The 19118-nt window shown below is 61.1% G+C and overlaps 1 protein-coding gene across 2 annotated transcripts; it reads right to left on the bottom strand.

The window, feature by feature from the left end:
- Positions 1 to 27: 27 nt before the first annotated feature.
- Positions 28 to 18335, bottom strand: HDAC7 (histone deacetylase 7). Of its 2 annotated transcripts, XM_007463840.1 has the most exons (25): positions 18290 to 18335; positions 14959 to 15146; positions 14727 to 14817; positions 14321 to 14432; positions 13634 to 13749; positions 13265 to 13390; positions 12805 to 12896; positions 12528 to 12623; positions 12214 to 12394; positions 11843 to 12039; positions 11505 to 11678; positions 10121 to 10340; positions 8732 to 8865; positions 8446 to 8566; positions 8142 to 8191; positions 6811 to 6918; positions 5839 to 5894; positions 5574 to 5661; positions 4376 to 4495; positions 4055 to 4152; positions 2747 to 2865; positions 2010 to 2143; positions 1606 to 1690; positions 248 to 383; positions 28 to 73 (listed from the first exon to the last, which is right to left on the bottom strand). In XM_007463840.1, exons 2-25 carry the CDS (start codon positions 15097 to 15099, stop codon positions 28 to 30), a joined length of 2841 nt encoding a protein of 946 aa, XP_007463902.1. In that variant the 5' UTR covers positions 15100 to 15146; positions 18290 to 18335. The 2 variants fall into 2 exon arrangements, with proteins under 2 accessions (XP_007463902.1, XP_007463903.1); XM_007463841.1 differs by lacking the exon at positions 12528 to 12623.
- Between the last annotated feature and the right edge of the window lie 783 nt (positions 18336 to 19118).

Genomic DNA, 19118 nt, shown 5'->3' with positions numbered 1-19118 from the left:
GGGGGCGGGCCAGATCCGTCCTGTAGCCTAAAGATTCATGGGTTCTTCCTCCTCCACCAGCTGCTCTGAGGTCCTGGGGGAGGGAAAGGGGGGGTTGCTGCTGAAGAGCCAGGGGCTGCAGGAAAGGCCTGAGCCCAGCTTCCCAGGAAGCCCGAGAAGGCCGTGGAGGCTGGGCCGAAGCCTGGGCTCCGCACGTTGGGAGGGTCCGAGGGGCTGGAGGGGCTGTTAGCCAGGGGTCTGGCATTACCGCTCTTCAGTCAGGATGCCCACGGAGAGGGATGCCAGTGCAGTTACTGCCTCCACTTCTGCATCGGCCCCTGGCACCCTGGGCACCCAGGAGTCTGGACAGGAGGCCAGGCGCTGCATGCAGCCCCAGTATTCACCTGGGTAAGAAGCCGAGTCAGAAAGGGCTGGGGGCACAAGGCCCTCCACCTGCCCACCACGCATCCTAGACTGATCCTGAGGCTGCACATCTCAGGCCCGGGGCCCAGGAGTAGTGGACGCGTCCTCGGTGTGGGGTCAGCTCTCACCTGCCTCCACCCTCAATGCAACACCCTCCCTGACTCTGCCCCCGAAGCCCTGACAGGGTGAGCAGTGCGGATTCAGCGTGGCAGTGAGGGGCCCTCGCAGAGGTCCAAGCCAGTCCCACACGCCTTTGGCTGAAAGGCCACCGCTAACCCATTCCCATGGGTGTGGGGTTCCTAAGTGCCCCATTAGGGCCTCCCTTCCCCTAGATGGGGTCTGTGTCATGGTGACCTCACGGAGCCCTGAGCCCCGGCCTGCTGGAGCCCAGGGTCCCCCTCCCACGTAGCCCCTGGCAACGCTCAGCGCAGCACAGGCATGGGAGGCCAGAAGGACACAGTGCCGGGAGAGGTGACCAACACTGCGGCCCCTCTGTCTGGCTGTTGGCAAGCCACTTACCACCTTGGACTCCCACCGCCCCATCTAGACCACGGACACAACCGTCCTGCCTGCTGTGGCGAGAAATAATGTCCACGGAACACGCCCGGCCCAGAGCCTGGCCCAGTGGGAGGGCTCCATACCGAGTACCCGCAGCAGCTTCACTGTCATGTACAACAGCCCTACTGAGCCCGGATGTGGGAAATCTGTTTTGTTCATTTTTGTATCCCTGGAATAGATCACGGGTCTTTACATAAAGAGCTCCACAGATGCTGAGCTGAAGCTGAAAATTTAAAGTGCTTTCCAAATGTGGGGTTAACCTAAGACTCAGCCCCCGAAGCAGCCAGAGCTCCTAAGACCCTGCGGCCAGGTTTGAGGGTCAGGGTGGGAACCAGCACTTCCACAAACAAGGCCTGAGTGTTGCTGTGGGCAGGGCCCTGGCCTAGGGCAGCAGCTGGGGATGGGAGGCCAGTCCTGCCTGGTCCCCACTGGGTCCATCTGGAGGGCTCCGAGGGTATCCACTCATGGTGGGGGGCGGGGGCTGCCTCCCATTATCATGGGGTACTTTATAGGAAGCCTACTCCAGAGCAGCAGCACCCATGGCCTGGCTGGTGCTGGAAGACCTGGGGCCCTGGTCACTGGGGGCAGCAGAGCCCCAAGTTTCTCCCAAGTCTGGGGTCAGCGGTGTCCTCTGTCCACACTCACTGTGCACCCGGATCACAGCTTCCAGAGAGCGGATGGCATTGAGGTTGGGTTTCTGTTTCCAGCCTTCTTCTGAGAGGGGATCCACCTACAGAAGAAAAGAGTACATCAGTCGCCCATCTCTCAGGGACCCCCCAGGCCCAGCTCTCTCCCACCCCCGGGCCCCCGCTTTCCAAGCGCAAATAGGCATGTGCTCCCGGCTCTACCTAGGGCAGGGGACGCTGGCCCTACGCCTGACCTGGGGAAGAGGCATCCACGCTGCTCCCCTCATTCCAGGCCTGGCCACCCCCACCCCGCCCATCTGCATGCCCTCAGGGAGGCGCCCTGTCTACCTGCTCCCTGGGGCACTCCTGGGAGAGCTGGACGCCCTGCCCCACCGACGCATGGATCAGGGGCAGGCACCTCACCTTGTTGCCTAGAAGAGCAGCCACACAGGCCTCAGAGGCGTCACAGATGGCTGTGAGATCGTGGCCACCCTCCAAGGCCAGCACCACCGCACCTCCCGCCAAGCTCATCAACTGCTGCGTCATGTACCCAAAACCTAGATGGTTGTGTGAGGAGGGTTAGGAGGGGCAGCGGCAGAGGAGAGGTAGGCCCTCTCTACTCTGGTATTTCCCTGCTTGATTCCTGCCCTAGAAAGAGTGACTCAGATGCATAAATCTCTACTTTCCCAAGTGCTTTCACATGGAATCCCCTGTAAATCCTACTAGGATGCCTCGCTGAAGGCTCAGAGAGGTTAAGGGCAGCTAGTAAGTGGCAGGGCTGGGACCGGAACCCAGGGCATGGACTCCAGCCCATGTCTTTTTCGCTAAGACACACCATATTCCAGGCCCCATGAACCAGTGGGCTGAGTGGGCTCCCTCTGTTTTGAGAACACTGCTCCTCCCCACTGCCCCCCCAGGAGGAGCTGCCAGCCCAGCCCGGGAAGGACACAGTTGGGGTGGGAGGAGTCCTGTGACCGAGCTTCTGGTCTATGGGACTTAAGCCCCCTGGGTGTGACTTAGGCCTCCCACGGCGAACTGACCTGGTCTGTGCTGGGGCCCTGGGCCAGCCGCTGCCACCTCCCCCTAGTCTTGGGCAGTGCCCCCACTCCCAGCCTAGTCCTCACTCCCTATACCTGCCCCCTGGGTTGGGCCCTGCTTACATTTGGCGGAAACATGGTAGCCACCCAGTGGGGGTGGGTGACCCTCGGCAGCATCAAACCCAGCTGACACCAGGACCAGGTCCGGAGAGAACTCCCGGGCGATGGGCATCACGACTATCCTGTGTGAGCAGAAGGGGGCCTCACCACGCTGTGCAGGGCCGCCAGGGGCAGAGGCCAAGGGCCCCGCCCGCCCTCTCCCACCAACTTTACTGGGGGCACCCTGCTCTTAGGACTCCTAGACACCCGCTCTCCCAGCAGGATGAGCAGATGCCTCTGACTTCCTTGACCTTGGCTGGCCACCCATGTCCCTGGTACAGCCTAAGGACTCAGCCACCCAGGGCACTTAACTGGCGAGAGGCAGGAAGGCACCTGGGGGGATGAAAGAGGAGTGGGTGTGTGGGTGTGTTTGTGTGTGTTTCGGGGGGTGCGGTGGGCAGGGCCTCGGGAAGGGGCAGGTCACTAAGCCTCAGGGCAACAATGGAAACACTCAGCACTTAGCTGCCACCCACTTAGGACTGAGTTGGCCACACCTCACCACTCGCCACCTGAGAGCTGACCAGGGCGACGGACTCCCTCTGAGGTCCTGGGCCACCAGATCCATTCTCATCCTCTGCCCCCGCTGGCCCCTCACAGCTGCCTCCCTCCATCCCTCACCCAACTCGGGGGTCCATTGTGGTGTCCTTCAAGGCCCCGGGCTCTGGGCACACAGATGCCAGGAACCCCAGCCCAGGGCTCCTATAGAATTAGCTCTCGAGAACACTCTAGAAAAGTATATGGAGACCTACTTCCAGGGTTCTCTTTCTCCAAATGGAGTACAGGAACGCTCAGAGTGAAAGATATAAGGGATCCTGAGCAAAGTCCCTCTTCCACAATGGCCTTTCTTAAGCAACTCCCCCAATACGGACGTCACCTGCGTGCTCTCCCTCTTTCTCCACAATTTCAGTTTCTCAGTTCCTGTGCAGAGCTGTTCACTCCACCCTGCCCATCTCCCCGCACTCAGGTCAACACTGGCTCTTGGTAACGTGTGACATTATAAACTTTATAATATAAAGCACCCTTTGACCTTTCATTCTGTGTTTCCTGTCTCCCCACAGGGACCGAAGCCCCCTAGAAGCCAGTGTAACAGTGCCTTTCCCTTTGTTTGTCTCAGTCCACAGGCCCACTCCGGGGCTGGCTTATAATGTGTAGTAATTGGATGAGGACAGGCTGACCAGCCACCTGATCCCCTCCAATCTGGTGCCGTTGGAAAAGGGCAGGAGAGGGTGGCCTTGCTGGGCCAGGCCTCCTCTGGGTCCCCAGAGCACTCACCTGAAGGCGGCCAGGTACTCAGGATCCCCCACTGGGGGGTCCAGACCTCCAGCCCAGGCCACGTTGACATTGAAGCCCTCACCGCTGCCAGCTCCCACCTGGAAAACAGGAGGCAAGAGAGACGTGAGGAGGGCAGAGTCCCAAGAGAAGGATCCCAGGATGTCAGTGCTGCAAGGCCAGCTCATCCAGCCTCTTCACTTCCAGATGGAGACACTGAGGCTCAGAGCGGCTCAACAGCCTGCCCAGATCACACAGCTAGTTGTGACAGGGGCAGAGTAAGGACCCCAAGGGAGAGTCAGGGGGGCTGGAAGGTGTGGTTACCTCATCCACAGCCCCACTGCCTGGGAAGAAGTTGCCATCGTCATGGCGATGGAGGGAGATGTACAGCACGCTGGGGTCCTGGTAGAAGGTCTGCTGTGTGCCGTTGCCATGGTGAACATCCTGTGCAGGGAGATGGGCAGTGGATTAGGGCAGGTCTGAAAGCAGAGACGTGGAGACTGGGGCAGGTTGGAAAGGTTTCAAGGTCGGTGACCATTCTGAGGGTCAGGAGTCTAGACTGGGGGTGAGAACATGGGGGCTCCTAGAGCTAAACTGTTGCGTGACCCACGGGCACTCTCTGAGCCTCAGTCTCCCCTTGTATGTATAGATGTGTACACAGCACGCTAGGTGGGGGTAGCAGTAACACGAAACCCTGAAGGGGAGGCAAGAGTGCGTGCCAGGGGAGGATCAGTGCCAGGAGAGGGAAGAGTCCAGGGTCACACGTGTCCGGAACTCTCGTTATTGTGTCTTGCCCAAGGTCATGGAGTGATGCAAACCATGCTCCGCTGCAGAGGGGCCGGACCATGAGGCCCAGCGCCACCCCTCCAGGGAGAGCCACGGTAACTCACAGGACCACGCGTGGGCGCAAGTGTGGCAAGTTCCTCCACTCTTCTCCATTCCGGGCAGGAATGTCCCATAAGCAGATGATGTCAATGCAAAGTAGAGCACGAGGCCATGCTCCAGAGCTAACAGGCCTCGGTTCAAAATCAGTCTCAGGACTGACGAGGTGTAGAGCTGTGTGCAAGTTACCTAACCTCTCTGTGCTCACTTTCCTCATCTGTAAACCAGGTCAGAGTCAGGGTTAAATATATGAGGCGTGAAACCATCAGTGTCTGGATGCGATTAGTGGGATGTTGATGTCATGTGTTATTACTGGTACTGTCACTACCTGCAGGAGAAAGGCAGAAATGATCAGATCTGCAGGAAGAAGCCAACAGAGGCCAAAAGACGGCTTTCAAACGGCCCCTCCCCTGTGGGAGCTGAGGCCTTTCCATATACCATCTCCTCTGGGCCTCCCAGCAGCCCCGTGATGGGGGCATTACCCTCACCGCATTTCCCCGGTTTTACACAGTGGGGGAACCGAGGCTCGGGGAGGCTAATGCGGAACTAGGCGGGACGTGAAGCCATGTCTCCTAACGCCAGGCTCAGGGCTCTTTGCACAGGCCTCTCGGACCTGACGGGGCCAGGACCCGGGACCCACCCAGTCCACGATGAGGATCTTGCTGGCCTTGCCCTGTTGTTGCAGCTGCCGGCAGGCGATGGCCACTGAGTTGAAGAAGCAGAAGCCCCTGGAAGGAAAAGAGAGGTCGTGCCAGCCCACTCCCTCCCCGTGCCGCACCCCCTCCGCCTGCCTCTGGCCCGGCCCAGCCCAGAAGGCTCAGAGGAAGGAGGGGGAACGTCCCAACAGGAAGGCCTTGAGGGCCTGCCCCCTACCTCAGCCCACCCAGGCCTCCCCCAGGCCTTACATGGCTGTGGAGTGGTCTGCATGGTGTCCTGGGGGCCGAACCACAGCAAAACCATTCTGGAAACAGAAAGAATGCTTGTCAACCAAACAGCCAGACCTCTGACCCACACCTCCATGAACCTGCCCCCACCCACCCCATCCCCAGGCTCCTCCCCCAAGAAGGGACCACAGGGCAACAGCTGCCAGCGTGACTGACCATGACCAGGCTGGGTATCAAGGGCCCTGTGCTGACCCCCAGGCCCATGGACACAGAACCTCCCACCCCGGTGGCTCCTGGCTGTTACCACTTTGGAATCACAAGAGCTATTATTTGTTGGGCGAAATCTACGTGCCTGGCACTGTGCTAAGCACTGGGTAAATGCTGGATTTCATCCTCACAGCTCTCTGAGGTAAACGTTATCTAATCTTCATAAGATAAACATCGTTATTATATTTGGTTTACAGAGAGCAGAAACCTGGAGCTTACGCGGGTTTAACAACGTGCAAAGTTGCCTGGCTGCAGATGGTGGAGCTAGGACTTGGACTGTGAGCTCCTAAACAGCAGGCGGGGGGCTCGGCACAAGCCCCCGTAAGGTGCCCAGCCCGGAGCAAATGAGCAAATGAGCGCCAACCCGGTCTGTAAAACCTCAGCATCACAAACAGGCGCTCTGCCAACGCACGGGGCTCCCGAGAGGCCCTGCAACCTGCCCACGGTCACACAGCGGGTCTGTGTTAACCGATCCTGGATGATCGTGACCCTGTCTCTCTTAGAGACCACAGGGCCAGGGGCACAGTGGCTTGCTTCCCCACCAGGTAACAGGAGCCTAGGGTTCAGATCTCATCTTGGTCTCCAGAGCTCTCAATTTCCCTTTCGAAACCCTGTGGTGATATCCAAGAGGAATGTGATGCTGGGTGTCGGGTCTGGCCTTCCCTGCTACCCCATCCTCTGCCTCCTTCCTCCGTGGCTTGCCCGCCCTCCACTCGAACCTCCTACCTTTAGCTCTCGGGAAGCCACTTTGAAGGCGAGGTCAGTGACGCTGCCGGCAGCCCAGCGGGCCGCATTGGAGGAGTGCAGCTCGTTCCAGATGGTGTCGGTATCCACCTGCGGGGGCCAGAGTCAGGGCCCGCATCATCCAAGGCCTCCCACGGCAGCCAGGGCCCGGGGGGCGGTGCCCACCCCACGGCCAGGACCCCAGGGGCAGGGAGCTGGGCAGACAGCGCTGCCGCCCCACTGCCCCGCCGCCCAGAAAAGCAAGGCCTCCCGTGTCCCCCAGTCCCGGCACGACTTCTCCTTCCCAGCTTCAGTCCATATCACCAGCCCGCAACTGGCCAGCACTCTGCCGGCAGCATCGCGCCTGCCCCCCGGTCAGAGGAGGGGGCATGGCGTTACCTGGGCGGGACTTGGGGTTTGGGCCTGGAGGGGGTTTTAAGCCCCAGCTGACTCTGCTCAGGCCCTCGGGACCGTCGGAGCTCGAGGGGCCGTCTGCACCACTGTCTTCCACTCGGGGCCCCTAGCCCAGGCTGGGAGGCCCCCCAAACCCAGTCCCTGGGCCTCAAGGCTAGGGAGGGGCCGGGGGGCGTGATGGGGAGATGGGGAGGGCGAGGCGGACCGAGAGAGGCGAGGAAGGCAGAGAGAGTCGCAAGAGGCTGGAGAGAGAGAGAGAGACAGAGACAGAGAGGGAGCGGAGGGAGGAGAAAACAGAAGCAACAACAGTTGGAAAAATCAGAAAGTGGCAAGAAATGGGAAGTTGTGAACAGGGCGCTGACCGGCTCCCACGCAGCCCCCCAACGACAGCTCCCATTTCCCTCCAGGACCGGGCCTCCGTCCCCTGCCTCCACACGCCCGGTTTGGTTTGCGCAGGGACCTTTTGAGGGGAGCACTGCCGGCAGGCAGAAGTCCCCAGGCGGGGTGAGAGGGAGCAGGGAAAGCTAGGGTGTGGGAGGCACAGGCCTCGGTCGCCAAGGACACCAGCGGCATCCCTGCAGCCCCAGGCCGGGCAGCCCGCTCCAGGGACGCAAAGCAGCCTGGAGGCCAGCGTGCTCACTACGGGAGACGAGCCCCAGCCCCGGGCCGGCCCTGCTCTTTGGGCCTCCTCAACATCCACCAAATGCCTTGCAAGTGTGAGGGATGGGACTCCACCCTCAGGAGGACATGCCCGCCACAGGGAGCTTCCAGCCGGCACAGGGGCACTACGGGAGAGCCCCTGGCCCACGGGGCCCGGCAGAACCACAAGAACAAGCAGGCAGGGGCTGGGCCTGGGAGAACGGAAGGGAGGAGGTCCGAGAGCCCGTGGCCACGCGCGCTCGAGACCTCGGCACACTTACCCCGACGCCACCGCAGGGCAGCATCACGAACATCCGCTGTGCCAGGAGCCCTGTGGGGAGAGGTCCAGGTGTGTGAGCCGAATCTGCTCTGCCTCCGGCTGGGAGCGGGGAAGCTCTGAGAAGAGGGCCAGGCAGGGTGGGCAGGGAGGGGTGGAGGTGGGCAGCAGAGGGACTAAGGGCGGCATGGGGGTGTCCCGGACACTGGAGGGACAGGCTGGGCGGAGCCAGGACTAGAGCACAGGGGATGCTCAGGCTGGGTGAGCCAGGGGAGGTCTGGGGGCCCCAGGCGCCATCGGTCCCCTACCTGCCAGCTTCCCATTGTCCAGTTTGAGGCGGCTGAGCGGGTTGGTGCCATAGAGGAGCACGTGCCGCTCCGAGTGCACTGACTGCAGCTCCTCCAGGGAGGCCTTCCGGCCCCGTAGAGACTGAGGAAGGACCCACAGAGCTCCTGAGCCCCTGCTCGGCCCCTTCCCTGCCACTGCCACCAACCTGCCGCCCCTCATCTCACTCTGGCTCCAGGGCCTCCCAGCCCCTTCCCTTCTGTGACCCTCACCTCCTCCGATCCCACAGCCCCTACGCCGCCTGCTTACCTCACACTGGCTCCGGAGCCCCCGCTCCAGCAGCCGGGACCAGATGCTCTGGATGCGGCCTGCGTGCTCCGGGTGCCTGCTGTTGTCTCCGCAGGAGCACTGGTGCTTCAGCATTACTGAGTCATAGACCAGCCCTGCGGGGAGCAGGGCTCAGGGCCAGGGCCCCGGCGAGTCCCCACCCCCAGCCCTGGGCACGCCCTCCACACCCCCACGCAGCCCCACACGCCCCATCCTGCCCCTCGGAGCCTGTACGCACACCCCCAGCTGCTCACCCAGGCAGCCTTGGGCACCTCACCCACACATCACGCAGCCCCAGCCAGCACAACTGCCACCCAGCCGCTGCCTTCCCGACTCACTGACCCCCCTCACGTGGCCCAGGGACAATGACCATGACCTCAAGAGCTCAGAGCCTTAACAAAGGGAGGCCTGATGTCAGGGGCTCGCACTGGATGTCATGACCCAAATAGGCGCCCCCAAACTGGGAGCTGGGAAGTCCACAGTGGGCCATGTGACAGAACAGATGCAGTTTGGGGGAAGTGACTGTTTCAGCCTGACCAGCAGGATGCCCAGAGGAGGGCCCTGCAGGCTGCCAGTGGGAGGGTCACTTTCAGAACATCTCAGGACATTAGGATCTTCAGAATGCACACAGCATTTGACTCGGGGATGCCACTCCTTGAAAGTGACCCTCGGGAAACAATCCCGGGGATAAGGGGAGATTTATAGAAATTTACAAGGAAATTCAAATGAGCAAAAATGAGTAACCACCTAACCGCTCAACCCATAGGAAATCTTTAAACAAAAATACTGTGATGACATACTACAAGATCTCATTTTTTAAGTTTAATTATATCACAAGGTGTTCATAATGTGCAAACTGAATAAAGCAGGGTACAAAATGTAACCACAAAATGTACTGTATGTGGGGATTTATAGATGTGGCTAAAACAAAGACTGGCTTGAAAAATGGCAGCATTTACAAGGGGTTGCCTCTGGGTGGCGGGATACTGGCTGGTGATTTTTGTTCCATTCTTAGGCTTTTCTGTATTTTTCAAAATTTCTAAAATGCTCTTGAGTTATTTTCACAAGCAGAGCAACAATAATAAATGTCATTTTTGAAGGCCCGGACTAGTTGTCAGGAGACCTGAATTCTTAGCTTGGCCTGACTGCCAGCTTGCTGTCCCCTTCGATTTCCTGAGCCTGGGTCTCCTCAGTTGTAAAATGAGAACAACCAGTTGCTCCACGGGACACTGGGGGGATCTCATAAGGCTAAGAAAGTGTTCTGTGGCCTCAAAAAATGTCCTCAGTTAACCATGACACAGACATGGTCCTCTGCCCCGAGCCCCCGTGTGCGCCCAGCCACTTCCTCCTGCCCTCCAATCCGGGCCTTACCTGTGGTGAAGGGCAGGGTCCGGGCAGGGGTCTCTGAGCTGGGCAGGACACGGGCCTGGCTGGTGGGCTCTGGGGTTGGCAGTGAGGCAGGCGCGGCTGGGGACGACTGAGCCCTGGACAAAGGCCGGTGACCGCCCTGGGCCAGGGGAGGCAGCACGGAGTCCCCAGTGGCTCCCCGGGGGAGCCGCCCAGCCAGTCGCTGCTGTTCCCAGAGGTACACCTGAGGGACACAGGGGTCTCAGTCTCCAGGTTCTCAGGACCCTGCTCCATCCACCTCTGCCTACGGCCTTGGAAACCTCCAGGCAGGCCCCTTTTCTGCAGAAGCCTCTGGCCCTGCCTCCCAGCTGGGCTCTGGCCTTTGAGTCGCTGAGCTCCCTGCCCCCACCAACCCCCCGAAAGGTCTGCACCCCAGACTGGCCACCCTATTCCACCAGAGCTCCCTGGGCCCTCAAGACTCCAAGGCGAGAACCTAGGTGAGGGGCCTCGGGCTGGCTCTGACCAGGATCTCCTTGTCTCCAAGGACTGCCAACCACCCAAGGACACGGGGACCTGAGGGAGCCTGCACATGTGTGGCCTGCTACCACGTGTTACGGGCTGAGTTGTGTCCCCTCCCACCTCATATTTATGATGGAAATCCTAACGCCCAGTCCCTCAGAATGTGATCTGATTTGGAGACAGGGTCTTTACAGAGGTACTCAAGTTAAAAATGAGATCATTAGGGTCAGCTCCAACATGACTCTGGTCCTTATGAAAAGGGGAAACTGGGACACAGACGTGGACAAGAAGAGGATGTGCAGACCCAGGGAGAAGGTGGCCATCTACAAGCCAAGGAGAGAGGCCTGGGACGGCTCCTTCCCTCACAGCCCTCAGAGGGAACAACCCTGCCAACACCTTGATTTCAGACCTCTAGCCTCCAGAACTGTGGGAAAATAAGCCCTGTTGTTTAAGCCACCCAGTTTGCAGCACTTGTTACAACAGCTCCAGCAAACCAATACCCCACGGCTTGACTTGCACAGTTGAATGGCTGAGCCCATCTCTGCCACACCTCCTGCCCTAGCACCTTCCTGGAGACAGTACAAGCGCTCACAGGGGAGAAGTCCTAGGGCAGGAATGTGTGGGGCTCTGTGAAAGGCCAGTCTCGCTGCTGGACGAGGGACACGGCTTCACCCTGAGATGGGAAGGCTGCTGGAGGGTGCGGCACGTGTATGTGTGCATGTGTCTGTCTGTCTGTCTGTAACTTGCTGTGGATTTGGCAGAGGAACTGTGGGTCCCAGAGCTGTCCCCTGCGCTGATATCCCATCTCCCTCCCTTCCATCTTTACCAGGCCCCAGAGTCTCCTGACTATGCCTTCGGCCTTCCGAGGGGCACCTGGGCACTACCATACCTGCTGGTGCTGCTGGAGAGGAATAGGGCCTCGGGCCTCATGCTGCCCATGGCTGGACTCCCTGTGTTCCAGGCCGTCATTCCCCAGCGGCCCCACTCCCCCGCCATCTGTCTGGAGGTCCTCAGCCGAGGGTATCTGCTGCAGTCGGGGCTTCTCACTCGGCTTGGCTGGCCTCTGGGGAAGGGAGATGCTAGCTGAGAGACATGCTGGGCCCCCAGGAGCCACACGTCCTCTCTCCGACCCTCCAGATCTCTGCCCCTCCTAAGTCTCCCTTCTTTCAGCCCCCAGGGTCCCAGTTTAGCAACCCCTCACCACTTCCCCTACCCAGTTCCACTCACCTTGATCAGCTGGACATGAGGTTTGAGCCGCTCCAGGCGGGGCTGCAGGGGGCCCAGCAGTGGGGGGGCAGTGGCGCTTGGGGGCAGGGGCTCTGAGCGGGTCCGGCTCAGAGGCCGGTGGAGGCCTGACCCGGAGGGCCGCTCGGTGGTCAGTAAGGACTGGGCAAAGTGGAAGGGCAGGGGCCCAAGCCCGGGCACTGGAAAGAACGGGGTGGGGGGCGTAAGGAGGGAACCACAGGGAGGAGCAGAAGGAAGCAAGGGCGGGGCGGGGAGGGGGGAGGGGGCGAGCCAGGAGGACAGGACCCTGCCCACGCTTGGCCCTCGGCAGGGTGCAGGGATCCAGTCCCTCTCCTGTAGAAGGTGGGACTCACCAGTCAGCAGGGGGGCGTGAGAGGCCGAAGGATCCAGGAGGAGAATGGGCTGCAGGCGAGAGGGCAGGGGGCCTCCAGCCTCGGGCTCCAGGCCATGGGGCAGGAAGAGGGGAGCGTGGGGACTCGCCAGGACCGGCCCCCGAGGGCCCAGAGTCGCATGGGCCCTGCGGTCGCCATCAGCCTGGAGGAGAGGTGGGGAGCATCACAGCGGAGAAGAGCCCAGCAGGGAGACGGTGAAGGGCACCGGGTGCGGCGCAGAAGCGAGAGAGAGATCTCGGGCGCTTGGGGTGGGGGAGGGCGCCTCAGCCACTCACCCTGGCAGGGGCGGGCAGCCCCAGCGTGATTGTGGGCAGCAAGGCGAACGGAGCCAGAGAGGTCTCCTGCAGCCGCAGCCGCTGGCCCAAGAGCGCCTGCCATGGGAGCAGGGCAGGGGTCACCGGTCCCAGACCTCCACCCCTGGGCACGCCTTCCCCAGAACCCCCAGGAGGCTCCGGTGGGGGCTGCCCAGACCCTGCGGCCCCAGCCTGGCGGGCCGCCTGCTGAGAGGAGCCTCAGAACTGCCCCCGAGAGCCCAGCCTGGCAAGGCCTTACCTCGGAGCCCAGGACCGGGTTGGGGCCGTGCTCGCTGTCATTGGGGGAGCTGCACCCTGACGCCGGCGTGCTGCTACTACTGGGGGAGGAGTCTGGGGGTTGGGGAGAGGAGGACGCGCAGTCAGGGGCCAGGAGGCGGGGCCAGGAACAAACCCCTTCCCCAGTGGGCGGGCCCTGCTTCCTGCTTTCTTCCCAGCAGGGCGGGCAGAAGGGAGGCCGCCACCAGTCTCCAGTGCGTTTGGACACTTATTTGTTTAGCGTGCCCCTTCTTCTGGTCAGGCGGCAGCTTAGCCAACGGAGCAAGGGGGCGGGGGGTTCAGCCCCAACTTGCGCCCTGGCGAGTGTGTAGGACACCCCCCGACAGATACCCATAGCAGCCCTGAGGCGGGCATCCCTCGTCTGGGTGGGGCCTGAGCCAAAGGGACCGGGCCTGCCACCCGCCCACCGCGCCGGGCCTCACCGCCGAGGGTCTCTGGCGGCCGCCGCCGGAGGCTGGGCGGCGCGCTCTCCTTCCGCAGCAGCGGGTTCTTCCTCCGCTCCAGGGACTTCTTGGGCTTGTAGCGCAGCTTCAGGTTGGGCTCAGAGACTGTGGGAACCGGCGTTACTAGGCCACACCCCCCGCACACGCCCCCACCACCCGCCCCACCCCACCCCGGTCTCTGGCCTACGCCCTCCCTCCCAGTCCTCTCTGAGAGAGGCCAGAGAAGGCAGTGCCAGAGAGAAAGCCACCGGGTGCAGACTGTCCCCCGCCCAGCCAGGCCCCCCTCCCTGACCCTCATCCAAGGTCCTTCCTTTCCCCTGGAGGTCCCTGCCGGCCTGTCGCACGCACCTGTCTTACGCAGAGGGAAGTGTTCTGGGGGGTCGCTGGGCAGGCTGGGAACGGGAGGCAGGAAGCTGCTGAGCATGGAACGGGCAGCTCCTTCCGTCTCCAAGGGCTCAAGAGTTCTGTGGAGTGAGTGCCAAGGCTGCTTCAGAGGGGCAGGCATGCCCAGAGGCCTGGCAGCCATCTCATTCCACCCTTTGGGACCTGCTAAGGCAGGCAGCAGCCCGCACGGTCAGGAAGTGCCTCGCCGGCAGGAATAGCGGCCATCTCCAGGTGGCAGCATTGGGCCACCCATCCTACCAGCAGCCCACTGGTGATGCTGCCCTCGGACCTAGGCATAGGAGCCAGGGTCCGGGGCTTGGGTAAAGGCCAGACACAATGGGAGGATCCTGTTCTAGGAATCAGGATGTTTTTGTGCTCAGAGGAAGATATAAAGAGAAAAGAAAGCTAGCGTGGTGTGTGTGTGAGAGTGTGTGCGACAGGCGGGGCAGGAGAGATAATTAAAGGACAAGAGAGCACGTATCAGTTGGGAGAGGGGTTCGGGGGAGGCCTTATGATTAGAAGTTAGGGGTGAGGATCAGTTGATGGGCAGCTGGGAGGAAGAGGGGGTGAGTGTACGTGTGCTCACAGGTTGACATCCAGGGAGGAGGGGAGCGGCAGGGACACGACGGGGCAGGTGGGAGAGGGAGTTACCTGTAGGGAACGCTGGGGCTATTGGGATGGACCGTCCTCTCTAAGGCTGCCTGCTGTTTCTTCAGAATCACCTCTGCCAGCTTCTGCTTGACCACACTGCTGGCTACGGCACCTGCAGGGGCAGAAATCATCAGTGGGTTGGGGGTGGGTGGACTGGTGGCCTCCCTGGAACATTCTCTGCCCGTTGCCCTGACCACGCCCCCAGGACGAGGCATCCCAGGGACCCCTCAGGCAAGCGCCAAGCCTGAGGCCCCACCTCTTCTGTGAAGCCTACGGGTCCCGCTTCACCCCCACCTACATTCACCGGCAGTGCCCAGCAAGCAGAGGGGGACCCAGGCCGGCACTCCCCCCTCCCGTGCCCACAAAGGAGGCCGTGGACACCGGCTGGGGAGGCCTCCATGCTTACTGCGCTTGCTCTTGTCCTTATTGAGAAGCTGCCGCAGCTCTTGCTCCTGCTGCCCCACCTGCAACTCGGGCAACGGCGTGTCCATTGAGAGCTGTGGGGAGGGCCGGCCGCCCAGGGAGGGGCGAGGAGTAGGAGTTGGAGACGGAGGCGAGGGTCTGGGGAGGCTGAAGGGAGGGAGGGGTGCCGGGTCTGAGCTCGAGGCTGCTGCGTGCGTGGGGAGCTCTATCTTTACCCTCATGGTCTCCGCCGAGCGCTGGGTCTGCAGGCCAGCCAGGAAGAGGTGGTGGTGCAGGCGCTGGGGGTGCTGCAGGGCCAGCAGCGTGGGCTCCGGCGGGGGCTCCACCGGGGGCCGCTGGCCCACCCGCAGGTCCATGGGCTGGGGCTGAGGGCCTGGCGTGTCTGTGCAGGGCCTGGGGCAGCCTGAGCACACAGAGAGGGCAGGGTCGCCGGAAAGCTCTGCAGGTGCACGGTTACCTCATCAGCCTCCTTCAGATTCACGTGACGATGGTGAAACACCCTCCAGGGACCTCTTCCGCACTGCACCCTCCCCACAGTCCTGCGCGGTAGTTACTTTCAAGCCTGTTTCACCCATGAGAAAGGAGGTCACATAAACTACACAGTTAGTCTATCGCTGGTGCTGTGTGGATTGAGCTTTCTGACTCCAAGCATAGAGTTTTCCACGAAATACGTTGCCTCTCCAGGCCAGGACTGGGGGCTGTAGGGATTTAGAGAGGGGCTGAGGGCCCTTTCGTGATACATTCTGGGCCCTGACCTCTCCTTCCCTTCTTCCCACCCTGGAAGGAGGATTGGGCCCAGCTGCCCTCTGATGAGCTGCGCTCAGACACAGCGATCGGACAGGCAGTCCCCTTTGTTCAGCCTCCAACCCCAAAGGGCGTCCCAGGCCCTCTCATTTGCCATCCGCCCTACTCTATCCCAGGCCATAGGATAAGGAGAGGTGCCTCAAAGACACAGCCAGCCCTGGCCTGCACCCTGGGCCTGCACAGCCCACATGCCCGTGGAGCCTGCGCCCAGGTACCCTCACGCCAGCTCTGGGCCTCAGCAGCCTCAGCTGCCTCTTCTCGAGTGTCCCCTGCACCCACGCCAGGAGCACCCTGCCAAGGCTGTGGATACAGGGGCTATTTATAACTAGCTGCCAGACCAGGTCCTATGCCAGCACCGCCTGCTGGGCCAGGCTGGGCTCAGCAGCCAGAGACATTCTGAGGTGCTCAGAGGTTGACAGTTATCCTGGAGAAGGGGAAGCAGGTGGGGCTGGGAGCAGGTGCCCTCAGACAGGGCACACAAGCGGGGAAGCCTTTCCGGAGAGGCCTCCTTCAGCTCATCCAGTGCTGGGCCTCCCCGATGGGGGGAGCCACAGGCCGTCCTCTGGGCCTGAGCCGGGATGACTGGAAGGACTGGAAGGACTGAGGAGGACTGTGGCAAAGACCAGCTGGGGAGTCAGGAAATGCGGCATCTGGGCCCAACTCAACCATTATCTTAACGTCCATAGCACACGTGCACACTCACTGCAAACCCTTCTACCTCATCACCCCTGTAGGCCCTGGGAGGCCTACTATTACTATTCCCACGTGAGGAAACTGAGGCGCAGGTGAAGGGACCTGGCCAAGGCCACCCAGCTCGGGGCACAGTGAGCTCGGGTTCCGTCCTGCTGAGGCCACTGCTCCGTCTCCGTCTTCCCATTGACTTCCAGGAAGTCACCTCCCCCACCCCACCCCTGAGGGGTCTCTCAATGGGCAAAGGCAGAGGGGCTTGCAGTAGGTGGTCACTAAGCGGTGTCTGTTCTCACGTTCTCTGACCATGAGATGGAGACAAGAGAGGAGCAGAAGAGGGAGATGCCCTCATGACTCTCTGGATGTCAAGAGACCGGAGCGGGTGTCTGGGTACCCGATACGGCCAAGAGCAGGCAATGCACTGCTTTGATGTTCCCACCTCTTGTTCATGTGTCCACCCAGGGACCCCAAATTCTCATTCTGGTTCCGTCTGGGCCTCTGATGTCATTGCACTCCCGCCCCAGGAAAGGTCTCAGTCTTCCCACGTCAGGTGTCCTGGCTTTCTGGCGTGACTCCCCTGGTGATGCAAGAGGGCCCTCGGGGCACCCAGGGCAGGCCACCCAGAGCAGAAGGCTGCTGGGAACAGGGGAGGGGCTCTGCCTGCAACCCTGGCAACGCCTCTCAGGGCGACTCAGCATTTGGGGGTCTCCACAGTCTGATGCTAAGCCAGCTTCTGTCAGCTTTGCCTCCCACATCTGAACACGGACCCTCCGCCTCAGCTGTCAGCTCCCGTCCCGTCACAGTCCACGTACCTTCTGTCCTCTGAGCTTCAGCTCACAACGTCCCCCTGCTGGTGCCGTCCTCCTCCCTCGATTCTACTTTTCCAGATCCTACCCTGACTTCCAAGCCCAGCTGGAGTCTTCCCTCTTTCCTGGACCCAGCCCAGTGCCCTGCTGGGTCAAGCCCTCTTCTGGATTTCCATCACGCTGGCTGTTCTGTGCCCTGAAAGCACCGCCCAGGCAGGTACCAAATCTGAATTAAGCTCCAAGGGCAGGGACTTGGTTTTGCCTACTGCTCACTATCCCATCACCTAGAACAGTACCTAGCAAGCAACAGGCACCCAATAAATACTGTTTGATTCGATGAATAAATCTCTATATCCTCGGTGCCCTGGAACAGAGGTGGGGTTCATTAATGCTTCTTTCTCCAATTTCTGTCTTTAAATTTTTAGAAAATTACACAACAAGGAGAACGAAATAACAGTAGGTGGTGAACTTACTTTTTCTTGAATGGATGGACAAGCTCCTTAATCAGCTGCCCCCTCCTTTGGAACTGGTCACATATCGCATTCGACTATTATTTCCCTTTTTACTTGTATATCTTGTCTCCCCACCTGCCTGTAAGCTTTTGATGGCTAGGACTGAATCAAAGAGGATAGCGGCCTTCCTTTCTCCCTGCCGCAGTTTGGGTGTCAGGTGTGCACCTTGCACCCAACAGGCCCTCGTCCGGTCCAGCCCCCGCCCCCGCCCCATGGGCACGTCCTAAACCCTCCTCGCCCAGCACGGCCTAACAGCAGCGGGGGCAAGGAATGGTGAGAGACCCACGGAGAGGGGTCCTCTCCCTCCCACCCGAGCAGCACGAGGCATCTTCCCACCCCGCAGGGCTGGCATGAGGACTGCAGAGCCTACAAATGAGAACGCGCCGCCTTGCCCAGAGCCCCCGAGGCAGGGGTCTGAGCATAAGTATTAGCTTCCTACTTGCCTCCCTGTTTCACCGCACCAGCATGGACAAGAGGAGCATCCTGCCTTTCCTTTTCCTGTTGTGCTTCCCAGCTCTGGGGCCAGCCTGGATCCAGAGTTGCCGCTCTTATCCCCCCTCTTACCCCTTCCCCACAAAACCCCAACTTCGCCCCCTCCCCCAGAACCCCAACCTCCCAACTCTCTGGCCAATCAGCCAGCCACCGTCCTGAACCACCCCTGAGCTCCTCGCCCCGCTTCTGTCCTTTCCAGCGCATCTTCCACTCCCCACCACACTCTCCCTCAGGCCCACTCTTACCTGTGCCAGGGGGACTGGGGCAGTGGGCACCCGGGCTCACCTGGGTCCCATCTGTAGAGAGAAGAGAGATGGAGGTAAGCGGCTGCCAGGAGGGGCAGGGGAGGAGGAAGAGAGAGGGCCAAGCCAGGCAGGCCGCCTGCTGGTCCAGGAGGCCCCACTCCAGCCCGAGGGCACCTCCACCAGAAGCTAAGGGAAAAGCCGAGACCCCACCCCATTCCTTTCCTCGGACTCCCGTGCCGCCTGCGAGCGATCCCCAGCTCCATCTTCCTCATCTGATCTTTCAAGCAGCTCAGGTATCTTGCTCTGCTGGAGCTCAGTCCACAGCAAGAAACTCAGGAGGCCCTGGATTACGCAATGGTGCCCTCAGCCCTCCCTGATGTGCTCAGATACAATCTTCCTTGGGCAGCCAAACCAGGCTCCCCTAGCCCGAAGGGGGAGAGAGGGCTGGGAGGTGAGGTGGGAGAGCACGGCTGCTAAGACTGCACTAAGGATGCCAGGAGGGAGATGGGGAGAAAGGGAGAGCAGGCCTGGAAGGGGAGCTGGGGCCCCCTCTGAGGCTTCCACAGTGCGGGAGGGACCGGGTCGTGGCCTGGAGGTCAAGTCAGATCTGGTGGGAGCTGTGAAGTGGCGGGTCTGGAATGCATAGCTCGAGGGCCCCACGGTAGGAACCCCTTTCCTCCTCCTGCCCCATCCTGGGTCCTGCAGCCTCTGTGCCCCCCGAGAAGAGAACCACTCAGCCTTTTTCGTGGACGACCTCAAAAAGAAGTCTTTCCTTCTGGAAATGGTCACCTCTCCCAGGCTCCTAGGCTCAGTCCAGGGCCTTCCATTC

The sequence above is a fragment of the Lipotes vexillifer genome, unplaced genomic scaffold (genome assembly GCF_000442215.2).
Source record: "Lipotes vexillifer unplaced genomic scaffold, Lipotes_vexillifer_v1.1 scaffold349, whole genome shotgun sequence".
Taxonomy (NCBI): domain Eukaryota; kingdom Metazoa; phylum Chordata; class Mammalia; order Artiodactyla; family Lipotidae; genus Lipotes; species Lipotes vexillifer.
Note: the sequence above shows the minus strand (reverse complement) of the source record. Positions and strands in the feature narration are given on the sequence as shown.

Bases quoted from the DNA above. Each gene is read 5' to 3' on its own strand.
- HDAC7 (XM_007463840.1), bottom strand. From the start codon at position 15,099: ATGGACCTGCGGGTGGGCCAGCGGCCCCCGGTGGAGCCCCCGCCGGAG. The intron at 12,040-12,213 runs GTGAGTCCCACC...CGTTCTTTCCAG, and splicing joins TCACGCCCCCCTGCTGACTG to TGCCCGGGCTTGGGCCCCTG. The intron at 8,567-8,731 runs GTAAGCAGGCGG...GTCCTTCCTCAG, and splicing joins GGCTCCGGAGCCAGTGTGAG to TCTCTACGGGGCCGGAAGGC.